This window comes from Babylonia areolata, chromosome 20, assembly GCF_041734735.1.
Source record: "Babylonia areolata isolate BAREFJ2019XMU chromosome 20, ASM4173473v1, whole genome shotgun sequence".
Lineage (NCBI taxonomy): Eukaryota > Metazoa > Mollusca > Gastropoda > Neogastropoda > Buccinidae > Babylonia > Babylonia areolata.
The window spans coordinates 14,699,572-14,712,451 of NC_134895.1; the positions used below are offsets into that span (position 1 = coordinate 14,699,572).

Sequence of the window (12,880 nt, forward strand, 5' to 3'; positions counted from 1 at the left end):
AGTTACGGAGACTGCCGGGTGGGTTTTGGATGTGGGTGTGCTTTGTTTCATTTCAGTTCATGTGATTTTAATCAGTTCAGTTTGTTTGGTTTCGGCGGGATCGATTTCAAGACAGGAAGGGCGTGGTGACGATTTTAGAGCTGACGGATCATTTCACCGCACAGACAGCTACATGGTCTACCCACAGAGGGTTTATACACTGACTCGCTTTGTTTGCACACGTGATTAAAGCAAACAAACGAATAATCAAAAAAAAGGCGAAGCTTTCATTGCTCAAGTGCGATTTGTGCGAGTGCAGTGATTTCATCTTCTTCGTTCGTGGGCTGCAACTCCCACGTTCACTCGTATGTACACGAGTGGGCTTTTACGTGTATGGCCGTTTTTACCCCGCACATGTAGGCAGCCATGCTCCGTCTTCGGGGGTGCAATGATTAAAAAATTAATTATTATAAAAATTAATGATAAAAAAAATAATGATAAAAGGACAGGACATTCCTTCACATTCTTAAAAAACAACACAACCTCATTCAGCTGATAACAACACCCAGATACTGTTGGAAGCATGTGACCTTGCTAAAGTTCACTTCGAGGACAGGCTGTACTTCCAACTCAGTAGTGGGGCGACCATCCCCAACCCGGCAGGTCCCCAGGTGGCGGATAGGGGGACGGCCCTCAGACATGAGAGTCAGCTACTTAGTAATCAGTTTTATTCGTAGCCCCGTAGACCAACTGGCAATGTTCCTGTCAGGATGGTGCAGGGCATCAGGTGGCACTGTTGCACTCACTGAACCACCCCATGTGTCTTACGACAGGTTCATCATGCGATCAAGAGGCGTGCTATAACATCTAGCACGGGGTGTGGGATCCTCGAAGACCCCACCCCCACCCCCACCCCCAAGACCCCTCCGCCCCCCTGTGCTCACAGAGTAGGACTTTGTGTCATGAGCTAGGGGCGAGGTAACCCCGACCGTAACTCGCTTGGCTTTCTGATCTAATCCAGTCATGTAGCTGGATGTCTTATGATAATGTGTGGCTTCAACAAGTACAGAGGGGTAGCACTTGCCTCTCATCTCAGGGTGACCTGATGTGTGTACACAACTAAAATCACTGACTGTGACATTCCCAAGTTTGTTCGAATCTTTTAAAGTCACCGACTGTGATATCCCCAAGTCTGTTCGAATCATCTAGAGTCACTGACCGTGATATCCCCAAGTCTGTTCAAATCATATAGAGTCACTGACCAAGTCTGTTCAATTCTTCTAAAGTCACTGACCGTGATATCCCCAAGTCTGTTCAAATCATATAGAGTCACTGACCAAGTCTGTTCAATTCTTCTAAAGTCACTGACCGTAATATCCCCAAGTCTGTTCGATTCTTCTAAAGTCACTGACCGTGATATCCCCAAGTCTGTTCGATTCTTCTAAAGTCACTGACCGTAATATCCCCAAGTCTGTTCGAATCATCTAGAGTCACTGACCGTAATATCCCCAAGTCTGTTCGATTCTTCTAAAGTCACTGACCGTAATATCCCCAAGTCTGTTCGATTCTTCTAAAGTCACTGACCGTAATATCCCCAAATCTGTTCGAATCATCTAAAGTCACTGACCGTAATATCCCCAAGTCTGTTCGAATCTTCTAAAGTCACTGACTGCAATTTCCAAGTCTGTTCTAAACTTTACCAGCACTATATCTTCGGCACGAACGCCTCCAAATTGGCTACCCATCGTCGGAATCCGTGAAAATGCGCGTTAATCTTCAAAAACTACGAATATGTCTCTCCAGAACTCAGAACACACATGCGCGTACAGTTTGGGTACGTTTAATGATATGCATAAATGGAAGTCACTGAATACGCAATTGTTGCCGAATTGAAACGACAATTTGGGCGAATGTAAAGAGGGCAGGGGAAGACTTTCATACTGAGTGTAAACCACGACAGCCTATTAATGGCTTCAGTCATACTTCAACATCTAATGTTTATATGGGAGAGATCCGTTAAAAAGATTCCCAAAGAATTAAAAAAATATCGATATTTTGATTGACGTTCCATCACATGGCAGAATTTGCTGCCCCTGTCAGGTACGTGCATCAGTGTAACTTCCACGCTAAGCAAAAGTTAGTATTTCAATTAAAAATGATGAAATCACCGCTACTGATAAATGTGTTAATATGTCAGTTAAAAATGTGAAAAAGAAATAAACATGCTAATAGCAACACGACTGTGGAAAACATTTTGGCTTCTTTTCATTTTTGTGTACTCTTTTTAGAAGTGCATCATCACCATAATTAGAAAAAGTGGAAAGCATTATTTTTCACCCTATAATGAAGCCAGACTTTAGACTTTGTTGTCAACAGACGAAGTACTCCCAGAGAAAATGGATTTGTCGACAGATTAAGTACTTCCAGAGAACATGGATTTGTTAAAATTGATCACGGACACACACACACACACATACATTCACACACACACAGACACACACGCACGCATAAACACACACACACAAACACAGTTACGTGTTCTGTAAAATCATTAACTTGTCTGTCAATGACTGACTTGACCCCAGGTTCTGAATCCCCCTTCCCCACCTAAAAAAAACCCACCAAAAAACCCACACTTGTCCAAAAGAGGACTTCAGTTTTTGCTTCATACTTGTTGACCAGTGTGGAATAAGTTTTTTCCCCACAATTAGTCAGTCATCATTTGGTTACCTTTCCATTTCTACCTTTCATCATTTGGTTACCTTCCCACTTGTACTAAAACAAACATTTCTGTTCACCTTCATCTCATGTCTTGATGGACCACATAACACAGAAACAAATGCACACATACTGTATCTGTTGTCATAATACCTTGCCACTGCTAACGTGAAAGTACATTTGTCATCGTTTCACATTGCTGGGTTTTCCGACCAGTTCAATAGACGAACAGGCAGGTTGTTTGCTGGAATGAATCTTCATTGGAGACTGAAGCCAATGTACATCCCTCATGGTTTTGATAGAAAATAAAGCGCAGTTTTAACTCTTTCCATACGAACGGCGAAAGAGACGACGTTAACAGCGTTTCACCCCAATTACCATCATCAAAATATTGCAAGCGGAAGGCTCTTATACTGAAGACGTGAATACCACAATTCTGACGACGGAAGCTAAAGGTTGGGTCATTCAGACACCCACAGGACATCCGAGGGGTCTGTGTAGAGGAGAAGAGAGGACTGGCCGTACTGAGTGAGTTAAAGATTAGTTTTTCTTCGCAAGATTGGTAAAGGCGCGTTGATCATGATTCTATGTATATTGATTACAAGTTGTTTAAACCAAACTTTGGTAAATTATTTTACAGAGTTGCCAAATAATTGTGTAATTGAGTTTGCAAAGTTTAGAACAACCAAAAAGGCACTGCCTGTTAACGAACACCGTGTCGACAATTCACACCCAGAAATGAAAGTATTTTGTGATGAATGTTCCGCAAATGATATTGATGATGAGTTTCACGATCTGTTTCTGTTTCGAAGCTTACATTTCGACAAAACATGAATCTTTTCTGTAAAACTCTGATAACGAAAATGATAGTATTCATCACGAAGGAAAATGATTTGTTTATATGTGTTTGCTTGTTTGCTCGCGTGGGCTTTTTGTATTTGTTTACGTTTTTGACATCACTCTTTATGGTTACATGATGTGAGTAAAAGATACTCATGTATATTGTTTCAATGCCCCCTTGGGAGCACATGAAATGAACTTCTCGCCTTGCCTAATCTATGATGCACAGTGTCTTCAATATCCAGTACGTTGCACTGTGCGTTACAGCTATACTCTGGCCCTTCCCTCTGCCTTCCGGTTGTAGCTGCTCATAATGGAGTGCGGTAGCGTTCAGTTCCGTTAAGTTATTCATAACCCACCTGACCACTACGGCTGTCTTACGGCTGAAAACAAAGACTGTAGCAAAACTTTAAAAGACTCGGAACGAAACTAAAAATCTATGCATAGATATTAAGACAAAATGTGACTGTAAAAAAAACAAAAACAAAAACAAAAACAAAAAAACCCCAGATTTGTGTCAACGGAAAAAAAAGTAAAATGTGGATCATGGTTCCTTCACCACCAAAGAACGCCATTACCTGATCTTGAACAATCCCCTCTTCTGATGGCAAAAATGTCTGGCGGCATAACCCATTGCATTTATTAGACACGTACGTATCCATGCTATATCTATCTATCTATCTATGCATTTATATATATACACGTCTATATAAATCATACGTCTATATAAATCATATATATGTCATGTCAGTCAAAAGGCAGGCTTACTGGCAACTTTGTTTGTACTTCGCCAGACGATTTTCTTCAAAGCAGTCCTGAAGCGATTATGCAGCAGAGGATAGAGAAGAGGGTTGACTGCCGCGTGGCTCCACAGTAACCAGAAGGTGATCTCAAAGAGCACACGGTGAACACAGGTGCTACACACCGAGAAAACCACTGCGCCCACCTCGTTCGGTATCCAGAGGAAGGCGAACGCCAGCACCACAAGGATCAAGGACCGAGTCACACTTCGCATCTGTCTGCTTCGTCTTTCTTTGGCGTCGCTCGTCTGGGGAGGAGAATAACCGGAACGACAAGGCGGGGAAACAGAACGAATGCTTTCTTCCTGAGCGACGGACAGCGAGCCAAACGTGGTTTCTCTGACGGATGGCTTGCGATGGAAATCTTGGCTGCTGGAGACTTTCAACTCTGGACACTGTCTAACTTTAGAAGTGGAAGGCTTGGCGAAAGTGTCCGTTGGCAAGACCCAGCGACCAAAGACATGCGATCGTTGCTGGATGTAAATGTGGAACAACAAATTCACAAGAACCATGACAGAAAATGGGATCCCAAATTCCACGAGAATCTCGAGAAGAAGCAATGGCGTATTGTAAAGGAGCCTGGTGTGACAGTGCAATTGCTGGCCTTTACCGGATAAATGAGGATCCTGGAAATACCTGAAAAGGTCGAAGGACGTGTGGAAGACAAAGGGGATGAGCCAGGGGGTCAGAAGCATCACCACTTTCAGACGCCTACTTTTGCGCTTCTGGTACCGAAACGGGCGAGTCACTGAAAGGTATCTGTGCACAGAGAACCACATTTACAGATTAGAACCTTATTTGGACCTACACATTTTATGAATAGTACACATTGTTACATATAGATTTTACAAATATGAGGCAAACACTTCGCGGCTCACATTAGGTTACTGCTGATTTAAAACGAAGAGTGGGGAGGGAGGGTGTGGAAGGGGGGGAGGAGTGGGGGTAAGTTATATTACCGGTGCATATATGAAATTATATTGATCGAAATTATGCAGTTCCCCGCCATCTTGAAACAAGTGTCTGTCGAACCCAAAATTTTGTGCTGAAAACGGAACAATATTTCCATTTGAAGCAGCCCACATGTTTGTTTTCCATGACTTTACTGCTCAGATACTTCACAACAAAAGTAGCTGTCGCATGCTGAACGAATCCCACAGTGACCGACTTTTCAGCAAGATGGCGGACGAAGAAGTTATTTCTCGTTTCATCCACTTGACTTTTTCAGCACGATCACTCCGGTTAATACAGCGCCCTCTTTTACATTTTGGTGTGCAATAAACACGTCGATTGTGTATATAGTGGAATTCTGTGTGGTCTGCCTTTCCCTTTAGATTGTCATGCTGTCTTAAAACCGCAACTTAAACAAATTCTTTTTGCAACGAAGCATGAACACCAACAGAATATCTTGCGGATCCGGAGGCTAAAGGAAAATACGATTTTATCCGGAATAACTACACACCTAAAATTGGTATGTGAGGAAAGACTTGTTTTTCTTCTATTGTTTTGTTTGTTCGGGTTTTTTTGTTTTTTTCCAAAGTTGGTGTTGGCAGACAAAGTTTTTCCAGAGAAAAATGAATTTGTTAAAGTTTACATATACACACCCAGACACACACACACACAAAGACACACACACGCACGCACAAACATACACACACACACGCATAAATTCAATTAACTTCGTAAACGTGTCTAAGCGTCTAGAGCTCTATTTCGAGAAAAGGCGCCACATAGATTCACATGATCATCATTATCATCACCATCAACATTTGTGTATCATCATCATCATCATCATCATCATCATCATGACATAACATACAAAACGATCTTGGCATGGCCCGTGCAAAAATGCCAAACACAAAGGTTTCGAATAGGATTTGACCACAAAAGATGATGATGATATGGATATGGTTACTTACATGGCGCCTAGACTCGGTCAGAGACCAAGCTTTAAGAGCTTTTCAAACACGGAATCAATTGCGCGCGCGCGCGCGCGCACACACACACACACACACTCTCTCTCTCTCTCTCTCTCTCTCTCTCATACAACATTTTAGTGTATGACCGTTTTGCTAATTTACCCCGCCATGTAGGCAGCTATACTCCATTTTCGGGGGTGTCCATGCTGGGTATGGTCAGCAAATGTGTGTCAGTGAACCGGCTTCCAGAAGGCGTTCACCAGATTAGGATTCTACTTTTACAGTTTTGCTATTGTGGTTTCTGTAATGTCAGTTTTTCTTTCTTCTTTTTTATGTGTGTGTGTGTGTGTGTGTGTGTGTGTGTGCGTGTGTGTGCATGCGTGTGTGAGTGAGTGAGTGAGTGTGTATGTGTGTGTGTGTGTGTGCGTGTGCGTGCGTGTATGTGTGTTTTTTTGTGTTTTTTTTTAAGGGACAGGGTTGTAAGCCCGGTGCCCAACTCCCAGCCTGGAGGTCCTGTACTGGTCTCCACTAGTGTCTTTTGACCCGTCCGACCTGGTTTGCCCTAGCAGGAGGGGGAATCTGCCACCAACATGGCTCTCAGGCTCGTTGAGACACAGGATACACACACAGATCTCCTGCCCGCTTCAAGGTGGTAATCCCACCTCAGGAGGCCTCAACCAATGAGCAGCTCACACACACCCTTACACACACACTCACACCCTTACGCGCGCGCGCGTACGCACGCACACACACACACACAAAACACACATACACACACAAAAAGAAAAAAACCCAACAACAACAGAAAACAACAACAACAACAACACACACACGTGCAAGGAATCACAAAGTAAAGAGACTAGAATCAGAAAGTCCTCATCGCCAGTCACGGATACCACCACCACCACCACCACCATCACCACCACCATCACCTTCACCGTCAGGAAAGCCTCAAGACAGAACCTTTGCCAGGTAGGAATAGAAGGAGAGAGAGGGAACAAAAAAGCCCTCTAACCTGTCCACACTGATGACGCACATGTTGTAAGCGGAGGCAGTGATGACACTCTTGCACCATATTATCCAGATGAGACAGTTCACCGGCCCCATCAGCCATTCCTCCGTCAGCAGTTGAGGAATGCCCACAGGAAACGTGATGATGCCAACAGCGATATCCGACACCTGAAAAAAGATAAAAGGGAGAGACAGACAAGAGATGGACAGCCACAGGGACAGAGAGAGAGGAAGGGGGAGATAGAGAGAATGAAAGAGAAAGAGAGAGTGAGCGAGAGTGAGAAAGAGAAAGGAGGAAGGCAGAGAGAGAGGGGGATGGGGGTGGTGGAGGGTTGGGGGCAGGAAGGGAGGGGGGTGGCAGAGGAGAAGGAAGACAGACTGTAGACAGAAAACAGACAGGCAGGAAGACAGTGAGTGACAGAGAGAATTACACACACACACACACACACACACACACACACACACACACACACACGGCGAAGTGAATGCAAGAGACACAGTGCCCTAAACAACACACAGCAGACATTGGCAAACGCTCATCAAACGTTGAAAGAAATGAACAGTGTCCATCTGAAGAAAAACAAGAGGCAAAGACTTCAAGACACTTGTGCTTCGCGCTTTATCCAGTAAAGGAATCATGACGAGAAAAAAAAATCTTTAAAAAGTGTTCTATATTAGATATAATATAATTATAAAATAAGCTTGGGGGAAAAAAAAAAGAGCAGGCGAGCGGGGATCAAACCATGCATGTTCAGTTCCGAAGCAAGTAAATCCTCACACCTGCGACGCATCCGACATCACTTGACTAAAGTTAATATTTAATTAAAGCAATGATGCTGTTTTCTTCTTCCTGCGATAAATAGACGTGATTCAACTGGACGTCATAACGCCGCTTAGATCATGTTTTTTGTGTGTTTTATTATATCTCAATTATTCTTTTATTTCGGGGGCAAAGGAGACGTTGCCATCCCTTCCAGCACATCGCAACACATGGTAGATCTCTAGATCTGCACGAACCAGTCTACAGGGGGCTGACGAAGAAACGATGGATTCAATTTTTCTTTTATGCTCATTCCAGTTAATTCAATGTCCACCTTAGGATATTTATAATTATATGCAGTAAACACGTCGATGGTGTAGTTAGTATCAGTGTATGTGTTCTGTCCAGAAATTGTATTTCTTTCCTTTTAATTGTGAACAAGAAAAATGAGGTCATGTCTTCTCACCAAACACAACCTCCTTCCAGCAAGTCAGTGGGAAGCAGTTTTTAGAATTGTCGGATTTCGGAAAGAACCTTAACGAATTAAACTGTTAATGATACGGAAATACGGCTTAATTCGTGAGACTTACAACCTGTTATTGGTATGACGGTGAAGATTTTTTTTTTTTTTTCTTAATACTATGTTTGAGCCAAATTTGATTTTGGCAGACAAAGTATTTCTAGAGAAAATGGGAATGTTAAAGTCTACAACGGACACAAAGACACATACACAGACAGACACACAAAGACGACCGAACACTAGGTTAAAACACAGACTCAAGGTGTTTACACAAGCGAGTCAAAAAACAACGAAGATAATTCTGAATCAAGTTGTACGCCTGATATGTAGCTTTGTTTTTTTTAAGTTTTAGTGGGTTTTTTTGTTTGTTTGGTTTTTTTTTGTTTTTTGTGTTTGTTTTTTTTGCTTTTTCATGTTATCTTGTATTTTTCATACAGTGGAAGATGTAAAACAAAAGAAAAAAGAACAAAAGAAGAATAGAAAAAGAAAATAAAGAAAAAATGATGAAAAATGAGAGAAAAAATAAGAAAGAAAATGGAAAAAAATAGGATGGTGGACCTCCCCCCACCCGCCCTCAAAAAAATTTTTAAAAAAAGTGGGAAAGAATAGGTTTGAGGCCCCACAAAAAAAAAATCAAACAAAAAACAAAAACAAAACAGAACAAAAAAAGAAAATCAAAAAGAAAAAAGGAAAGAAAAAGAGGATGATCATGGTGATTATATTGTATGATAGTCAGTCGTGTCCGACAATGATCATCAGAACAGCAGAGCAGGCAACTGCTGTCCCAACTATTTAGGCTAGAATTTGATAAAAGTGAAAAATGTCTTGCCCGAGTTACAACCCCCATTCTCTCGACCAAGAGGGATTTAATGGCAGTCGGTGTTGGGGTATTTCCTAAAGGCCAGCTACTCCCTAAGGCTGCAGCACTGAGAGCCAGTGCAAGTTATGATGATGATAATGGGTACTTATATAGCGCCTGTCTTCGCTCAGGTTTTGTCACGGATGGCCATAAGCTTATAGTTGAGCTAACGACAAAGTGAGAGCTGCATGGTCAATAGTTTCTCCACTGTAATAGGAAGTCATTTACAGCTTTGTCTTTTGTGTAGGACTATGACTCTATGAAATTAGGAGGCTCCTAGTGCTGCGGCCTTGGGGGTTAGTTGGCTTTTGGGAACCATCCCAACGCCAACTGTTTTAACCCCCCCCCCCCCCCCCCCCCCTTGATCGAGAGAGTGGGGATGTAACTTGGGCAAGACACTCTCCACTGTATTCAAATTCTAGTCCAGATACTCAGGAGAGCAGATACCTCCTCTGTTGTTCTGGTGGTCATAGTCGGACACGAACGACTACCATCATCTTCGGCCAGAGAGCCAAACTTCAAGCGCTTTGCGACAGGAGCAACAGCCTAGTGGTTAAAACGTTGCATTTTTAATCAGGAGGGTCCCGGATTCGAATCCCGGTCACGTCGCCTGGTGGGTAAAGGGTGGAGATTTTTCCGGTCTCCCAGGTCAACAAATGTGCAGATCTGGTAGTGCTTGAGAACCCCTTTCGTGTGTATGCGCATGCAGAAGATCGAATACGCACGTGAAAGATCCTGTAATCCATCACAGGGTTATTAAGGAAACAAACAATAACATACCCAGCATGCGCACCCCCGAAAATGGTGCATGGCTGCCTACATGGCGGGGTAAAACGGTCGTACACGTAAAAGCCCGCTTGTGTACATATGAGTGAACATGGAAGCTGCAGCTCACGAACAAAGAAGAAGGAGAAGGAGAGGAAGAATCTTACCGCCAAGTTCACGATGAAGTAGTCCCCAAACTGCCGCAAGCTGGGACTGCGAAAAAACACCAAGATGGTGATGGAGTTGAAGACGACGATGGTGAAGGTCAGCAGTAAGGCCAGGACGCTGACGACGATTTTGGTGGTCAAGGGTAAGCGGTAGGTGTACCGCAAGGGCTCTGTGTGCTCTTCGTCGTCTGGCCTGGATATGTCTTAATTAAGGGATGGCAGGTTGTCATAACAGTCATCAACAGTACGACATAATGGCATCAATTAAAGTGAGCTTTAACACACACACACACATAGAAAAAAACGCAGTTGTAACTATTCATACATGTGAATGAACAGACGCAAACAGGCCTTGACAATAGTACGTGCGCGTCTGCGTTCCAGAACAAGCGCGTGCGCGCGCGCAAGTAAGCACTCAGATACATACACACGCGCACATAGAATGGCACGCACTCACATACACACTTAAAAGAAGTGTCATTCACACACCCACACACATGACGAGAAAGCGTGTCAGGGAAACGAACACGCTCTCTTGCAAAACGAAAAAAACGTGTGCTGAACACAGGGGCTGGATTTGATGCAAGTGACGTGACCACACCAGGAACGCAACAGCCGTATGTATGATACGTATGCATGACAGTCAGAACAGCAGATGAGGTAACTGCTGTCCCGACTATCTGGGCTAGAATTTGATCATAGTGGAGAGTGTCTTCCCAAGTTACATCTCCACTTTCTCGGCAAAGACGGTTTTAGGACAGTCGGCATTGGGATGGTTCCCAAAGGCCAACTAACCCCCCAGGGCTGCAGAACTGAGAGCCAGTGCGATTTTGCCTCCTAGTTTGAGAGCCATAGTCCTTCACAAAGCGCTATGCTGTAAATGATTTCCTGTTGCAACAGAGAAAGCATTGATGATACAGCTCTCATTTTGCTGTTAGGTAATGTTAAAGCCTTAAGTCCTAAGTTTGATCCCGCTATCGGCGCTTGGTGAATCAAGGATGCATAATTTATTCCGATCATCCAGGTTTACATAATATATATATATAGACCTGCTAGTGCCTTAAACCCCTTCATATGTATGCACACGCAAAAGATCAAATAGGCTTCGCACTTAAAAGATCCCGTAATCCATGCCAAGTGTTCGTTTAGCTATGGACGCACGAACGGACGCAGCACGCACACCGAAACAGAGCGTGGCTGTCTGTATGGAGGGGTAAAAACAAACATTGAAACAAACAACAACAACAAAACCGGGTAATACACTCAAAGATCTATAACGTGTGAGTTGCCGCCCACGCACGAACCCCCCCCCCAAAAAAAAAACAACAACAACAAACAACAACAAACAACAACAACAACAACAAAAACACCTAGCCGCATTTACTGACCCATGACCGATCAGCGTCTAGAGGACTGAGATAAGAGAGACAGGCATAGAAAGAAAAAACAACCTGAAACGTTATTTCCATACATCCGATAGTTTAGATATATTCATATTGTTAAAACTGTGAATCTGATGACATTGTATACCTACTTGAATACAGTTGTAACTCAAAATGAGTCAAACAGTGGTGAAGACTGTATAACCGCATTCGTTCATGAAACAGGGCGAAAACATTTCCTCTCTCTCTCTCTCTCTTTCTCTCTCTTTCTCTCTCTCTCTCCACAGCAATTACCTTTTGCCCATTTGTTCAAGTTGCTGATCGAGCTATTCATCGATCTTTAACATTTATTGATACTAAACAGAAAAAAAAAGAGACCAAGGATCATGATTTATAGATTTAGGTGTCCAATTTCGTTGAGAAAATGATCACAACTTTCTGCAGTTATTGTTGCCATTACCACCACAACTGCTGTGTTTTTGCAACTGCTGTGTTTTTGCAACTGCTAGTACTACTGAACCTACTACTGCGCCTACTATAGATCTACGACTTCATAACCGCCCCTTTTGAGTCTTAGATCTAGCCTACTTCGCGGCCAAAGGTTTGATGAACGTTACGAAGATCTGAACCCCATTCCCTGTTGATTGTCATTCAGAAAAAAAATATCGTTTTGAGTCCATACTCACCGGGTGTTGTGTTGACATCGAACATGGGTAGGCTTACTGAAGTCGTTGATCATCCTAAAGGCGTCGAAATACGTCCTCAAACACAGCCTAGATCCAGGTCCTGTTGCAAAGAGTTAGTAGCCCTGCCTACCTAAAGTCTAAACTTCACCGGAATGGGGCTCGTCTGGATCAGCAGTTCAATTACACATGTTTTTACATAATGGTCTGAAAGTACATCAAAACTTTTCAAAAAGAGGTAAAAGCGAGGTGAAAACTGTTGGTTTTTTTTGTTTTTTTTAAATTTTGTTTATGTTATTTATCTATCTATTTAGTTTTTGAATTTTAAACTGAAATCTAAAAAATATCGGTCTGGTGTAAATTTCCCGATTTTTTCCCCCGCTTCCATGAACCTTTCTGGTTTCTGAGTGTTGTCACATGTATTGTATTGTATTACTTTTTTTGTCACAACAGATTCTGTGTGTGAAATTCGGTTTG

General features: G+C 42.9%; 1 protein-coding gene across 1 annotated transcript; it reads right to left on the reverse strand.

The window, feature by feature from the left end:
* Positions 1–4,288: 4,288 nt before the first annotated feature.
* LOC143295168 (histamine H4 receptor-like) lies at positions 4,289–12,025 on the reverse strand. Its single transcript, XM_076606741.1, has 4 exons — positions 12,015–12,025; positions 10,339–10,531; positions 7,272–7,435; positions 4,289–5,096 (listed from the first exon to the last, which is right to left on the reverse strand). The coding sequence occupies exons 1-4, from the start codon at positions 12,023–12,025 to the stop codon at positions 4,289–4,291; spliced, it is 1,176 nt and encodes a 391-aa protein (XP_076462856.1).
* Positions 12,026–12,880: the final 855 nt, after the last annotated feature.

Excerpts from the sequence above, each read along its gene's own strand:
- LOC143295168 (XM_076606741.1), bottom strand. Across the intron at positions 7,436-10,338 it reads ACTTCATCGTGAACTTGGCG|GTGTCGGATATCGCTGTTGG; the intron begins GTAAGATTCTTC and ends ATCTTTTTTCAG. Across the intron at positions 5,097-7,271 it reads TGCGTCATCAGTGTGGACAG|ATACCTTTCAGTGACTCGCC; the intron begins GTTAGAGGGCTT and ends CTCTGTGCACAG.